General features: G+C 42.0%; 1 protein-coding gene across 1 annotated transcript in view; it reads right to left on the bottom strand.

Annotated features, from left to right (window-relative positions):
* LOC308102278 (serrate RNA effector molecule homolog) overlaps window positions 1-6,000 on the bottom strand; it is a 35,493-nt gene that overhangs the window by 3,154 nt on the left and 26,339 nt on the right. Inside the window, exons 15-17 of the mRNA XM_080451917.1 lie at window positions 3,549-3,702; window positions 1,467-1,579; window positions 512-592 (exon numbers count right to left, since the gene is read on the bottom strand). Coding sequence (XP_080308043.1) covers window positions 512-592; window positions 1,467-1,579; window positions 3,549-3,702 — 348 coding nt within the window. The remainder of the gene's footprint in view (window positions 1-511; window positions 593-1,466; window positions 1,580-3,548; window positions 3,703-6,000) is intronic.

Below are 6,000 nucleotides of genomic sequence, written 5' to 3'. Positions count from 1 at the left end.
TGAGATGGCTTTAGGACATGTGCTGAGGATGGAGCAGGACCACATCACAAAGGTGGCCATAAGATGGACACCACCAGGCAACGGAAAAGCTGGGAGGCCCAAAACCACCTGACGCAGAACTGTGACACAAGAGCTGGAACAGATGAACCTGTCATGGGGAGAGGCGCAACATGCTGCCAGGGACCCAATGCAATGGAGAGCGCTCATTGAAGGCTTATGTCCCATAGGGGACGAAGAGGAGTAAGTAAGTAAGTCACAACCAACTTGTGCCCTATAGGCTAGCCTATCTGAGAGATGGTCTGCTCTAGCTGATGATATTTTAGCACTTTGGTTAGGAAGGCTTCCTCTAAGCTGTAATCAAAAGTACAGCCGACCTCCGGAATGAACACCTCCCTATGGTTTTCATGAACAACGATGACATCAGGGGTGTTAGCTGAAATGTTAGAGAACACAGAATCACATCATTACACACACACACACACACACACACACACACACACACACACAGTACCTTAAACTTCTTCCCACTCAGAGGACAGAGCCACTTGTCTTTTCCCAGTTCCTGAGAGTTGGCCGTCAAGAACTTCTCCACCTTTAATGTATTAAAACAACAACATCAAACATTCACGTTATATTTTCCTTTATGTTTTGTTTTCTAGCTCGTCAGACTCCTGTTTGATGACATTAACGGGCGTGTTGTGACAGATATGCTAGCGTTGCTATTTGTAGTTCTCTATGTTTTGTAGACAACAGTGTGAACACAGTATGTAACACCTCATCCTGCTTCATGACTCCTGAAGTGAATCTGGCAACGAAAAGACATCTACATCTATGATCAACAAACTACAGATAAACTACATCTATGATCAACAAACTACAGATAAACTACATCTATGATCAACAAACTACAGATAAACTACATCGATGATCAACATACTACAGATAAACTACATCTATGATCAACAAACTACAGGTAAACTACATCTATGATCAACAAACTACAGATAAACTACATCTATGATCAACAAACTACAGATAAACTACATCTATGATCAACAAACTACAGATAAACTACATCTATGATCAACAAACTACAGATAAACTACATCTATGATCAACAAACTACAGATAAACTACATCGATGATCAACATACTACAGATAAACTACATCGATGATCAACATACTACAGATAAACTATATCTATGATCAACAAACTACAGATAAACTACATCTATGATCAACAAACTACAGATAAACTACATCGATGATCAACATACTACAGATAAACTACATCTATGATCAACAAACTACAGATAAACTACATCGATGATCAACATACTACAGATAAACTACATCGATGATCAACATACTACAGATAAACTACACTGTATCTATCTATGATCAGTGTGTGTGTGTGTGTGTGTGTGTGTGTGTGTGTGTGTGTGTGTGTGTGTGTGTGTGTTACCTCCTGCTCGGCGTCCTTCTTGCCCAGTCTCTGCGCCTCCTCCTCTGTAACCTTCTCTGAGGAGGAGAACAGAGGAGACAGACGCTCCTCACACATCCTCTGGTGTTCTGACACTGTGGAGGAGAATGACATCATTCATTTGGTCCTCTGACATAAGTGTTACATACAGTAACCTTCTTTTTGAAGAAAATGATATTTTTGCCTAAATAAAGCGGCATCTTCATAAAACTGGACACCTCTGGTAAAATGGCCTAAATCCTTATTGAACAGATCATGCTGTTCCCACCCTAGTAGTATAATGGTCTACCGTATGTCAACAGTGTAATCTATATGACATTTTATGTGGCCTAAGTCAAAGACTATGTGATTTTGGGCCACAAATAATTTGGCCTTAGTCATAACACAAATTGGTCCCATTATGTTACATAATGGACAGATGGAACCGTGGTCCATGTATTTATACCATCCGCTCATATTGAACATAAGTCTGACCATAGTAAATTGTTTATGAACAGCTAAAACCAGTTTGTGTACCACAGCTTCTGCAAGTTGAGGTAATTACCGGCCATTGACCGATAAAATGTTTAATTGGCCGTTATTTATAAACACCACCGGCCACCGTGGCCTGTTGGGAAAATGGCTATTTTATCATTTAAGCCTATTATTAATATTATTTGGATAAAGTAGTTGGCTACAACCATTAAATTCATAATCATTTAAAGTTTTTATCATGATCTGACTGTGGTTTAATTCCCGACAGCCTGCTCTGCTGTGCGCTGCAATTGTAGATTAGCCTATTCGTTGTACGACGGTGTCGCATGTTGAAAATATCAGAGCTACAAGCTCACAGCACGATGCAACGTGCCGCGTTGTGAGCTTGTGTGTCTGCTATTTTTGAAACGCCACAACACCGTCACGGTGAAGCACAAAGCTCTTTACACAGCTGTGTCTCTTCCTAATCAGCGCTGCGTAGGCCTACGGGTGGTTGCCTTGAGTGTTGATAAGAATCTGAACCAAGCCGGACCCAATTGTCGATAATAAAACAGGGTCCCGAACGCGTGTGGGTCGTGGATATTATGCAAGCACAGTGACTGTCTGACTGCAATGGATAAAGTGGTGAAAGCTGATGACACTGATTGCAGCAGGCAACTAGAGGCAATGTAATCAACCTGACAACCTCCCTTGCGCCCACATATATCATGACATATATAATTAACGTTAGCAAAACAAAACAAAACCTACTTTTGCATATTAAGGTTGAATGAGATGTAAAGCCCAAAATATATATTAATTTGTTTATACTGCGCAGGGCAAGGCTCTGGCGCTGGGTAACCGGAGGACTCGCCCCAAAACACCCTCGCCCCCATTTTTAAAGGCGGACCAGCGGTTCTTGTATTATTTGTTTTACTGAGGATACGGGTAGTAGAAATAGGTTTAGGATTAGGCATAGTTTTACTGAGGTTAAGATTAGGAATAAGGTTAGGTTGTGGCACTGTTTTGCTGAGGTTAAGTTTAGGAATAAGCCATAAGGTTAGGTTTAGGCATAGTTTACTGATGTTACGTTTAGGAATACCAGGTGAATACCGCCGGATTTTCCCCGGGGAGACTGTGTTTTGGGGCGAGCGGGCGTTTTGGTATTCGTTGCGCAGCAGCTCACTCATGCCCACTTTATTCATTTCATTTCATGGTATAGTAGTTCATATCATTTAGTTATCTATAAAAACAGGAACATATTGCATCTGTGATAAGGTGGAAAGAAGCGCAGCTCTAACCTAACGAGGTGTAATGATCAGTTGGGTGCATGTATACAGTGCAAACACGCATGTGACGTTAATTATAATATGGCCGGTAAATGTATTCTTTGGCCGGTAAAATATAATCCTGCCGGCCATGGTGGCTGGCCCAAAAAATGCCTAGCGGAAACCCTGGTGTGTGTGGGTCTAGTGGACGTCCTCTTCACGTTGGTCGCGACGACCTCACTTTTTTTGTTAACCGTTTCTTGATTTCTTGGTCGCCAATGTGCGACCTCAACGGCACCCGTAGTTTGAGAACCGCTGATATAGAGTAATAGTAATAGATTACCTTCAGTACTACTAATCTTGCTGATGGGTAGGGGTCCTCTGACATGGAGCAGTCCACAGCGATGAGGCATCTCGTCTTCAGAAGGATATTCACAGAAGTTATAATAATCCACTGAATGGACGATACGGAGGTACAGCAGCAACCTGTCCAACACCTACACACACACACACACACGTCATTTATCACACACTCTTTATCCAGAGTGACTTACAACAAACAAGGTAAACGCACACATAGAATGTAAGAGACAGTGTAGTGTCTCAGTAAACTAGGATGAACAATGAACCTAGCATCAGTCTAAACATACAATCAATATAATAATCTGCACTTTGACATTTTTAATTGGAATATGCCCATGTTACCAGGTAAACCATGAACCTAGCATCAGTCTAAACATCAAACTATCAAAAATAATAATCAGTAGATGGAGGTTATTAATTGTAAGGTGGAAGTCATGCACCGCGGCAGTAACCAACCACATAGTGAAGGAATGGTGTCTTTCCACACAGTAGGGGGAGGGGGAAAAATAGTTTAAAGACATGCTGATCAGATTAGATCCACAGTATGAGCTGCCAGGTAGAAGGTTATACCTGACGTATACAATAAAGTGAGAGAGAGGACGTGGTGGTGGAATATGACCTCTATTCACTGACCACTGACATGTGATCAGCTCCTAACATGACACATATATGTGTGAAACACCTGAATCATCTGTAGACCTGGCATCCTACAGTGTGTATAGTTTAAATGTACACATTATTATATATTTATATTATATACTGTTTAGACAGATGATTGGTTTACCTATGATCCTAGGTTACTATTTCTATGCATTCGATGTATTACCTCCTGTTAAACGTGACGTGTTGTAAGCAGATCTACAAGCTTTGTGACGTGTTGTAAGCTTGTAGATCTGCTTGTAGATCTGCTAGAAATGTACAACACGTCACAAAGTGAAGTGTTGTAGTATTTGAAAATGTATGAAAATGTTCCAACATGAAGATGATTATGCAAAAATAATTGTGTTTTATCTCAAATAATTACAGTTACACAATTATGAATTGTGACAGGTCTAACTGCAGTTAGTCATTCCATCATTACTGTGTTCTCTCACAGCTGGCAGAGACAGCAGATACTACACAAGAAACACAAAGAGCTGGAACAACCAGATTACCATCTCAGTCATAACAGTAAGATAGCTCTACTAAATAGCTCATTTGGCATATTCATGATAAAACAACCTTTGAGATCTATTCTCTCATTTCTCTTATTTAATCAAAACGTTGCTTTGTTGCAATGGGTCAGCATTAAGGGATCATTAAATGGTTGATTATGGGTTCATTCAGTGTGTATTGGGTAAAGGAGCCATCTTGTGGCGATAGACTGTAATAGCAGTCTCTGATTGGCTCTCAGTTTAACCCATAGACCTGAGACCCATTCTAAAAACACCTTCTAAATCCTGACCTAAGGTTTCTGAAAATAGGGAAGAGAGAAGAGTCTAGGACGTGTGGAGCGTTGTCCAGGGTGTTTTAGAGAAGAGAGAAGAGTCTAGGATGTGTGGAGCGTTGTCCAGGGTGTTTTAGAGAAGAGAGAAGAGTCTAGGACGTGTGGAGCGTTGTCCAGAGTGTTTTAGAGAAGAGAGAAGAGTCTAGGACGTGTGGAGCGTTGTCCAGAGTGTTTTAGAGAAGAGAGAAGAGTCTAGGACGTGTGGAGCGTTGTCCAGGGTGTTTTAGAGAAGAGAGAAGAGTCTAGGACGTGTGGAGCGTTGTCCAGGGTGTTTTAGAGAAGAGAGAAGAGTCTAGGACGTGTGGAGCGTTGTCCAGGGTGTTTTAGAGAAGAGAGAAGAGTCTAGGACGTGTGGAGCGTTGTCCAGGGTGTTTTAGAGAAGAGAGAAGAGTCTAGGACGTGTGGAGCGTTGTCCAGGGTGTTTTAGAGAAGAGAGAAGAGTCTAGGACGTGTGGAGCGTTGTCCACAGGGTGTTTTAGAGAAGAGAGAAGAGTCTAGGACGTGTGGAGCGTTGTCCAGAGTGTTTTAGAGAAGAGAGAAGAGTCTAGGACGTGTGGAGCGTTGTCCAGGGTGTTTTAGAGAAGAGAGAAGAGTCTAGGACGTGTGGAGCGTTGTCCACAGGGTGTTTTAGAGAAGAGAGAAGAGTCTAGGACGTGTGGAGCGTTGTCCAGAGTGTTTTAGAGAAGAGAGAAGAGTCTAGGACGTGTGGAGCGTTGTCCACAGGGTGTTTTAGAGAAGAGAGAAGAGTCTAGGACGTGTGGAGCGTTGTCCAGAGTGTTTTAGAGAAGAGAGAAGAGTCTAGGACGTGTGGAGCGTTGTCCACAGGGTGTTTTAGAGAAGAGAGAAGAGTCTAGGACGTGTGGAGCGCTGTCCAGAGTGTTTTAGAGAAGAGAGAAGAGTCTAGGACGTGTGGAGCGTTGTCCAGGGTGTTTTAGAGAAGAGAGAA

Source organism: Gymnoscopelus braueri (genome assembly GCF_963280865.1).
Source record: "Gymnoscopelus braueri genome assembly, chromosome: 15".
In the NCBI taxonomy this organism is placed as follows: Eukaryota; Metazoa; Chordata; class Actinopteri; order Myctophiformes; family Myctophidae; genus Gymnoscopelus; species Gymnoscopelus braueri.
The sequence above is the reverse complement of the archived record's forward strand: the minus strand, read 5'-3'. Positions and strand labels throughout refer to the sequence as shown.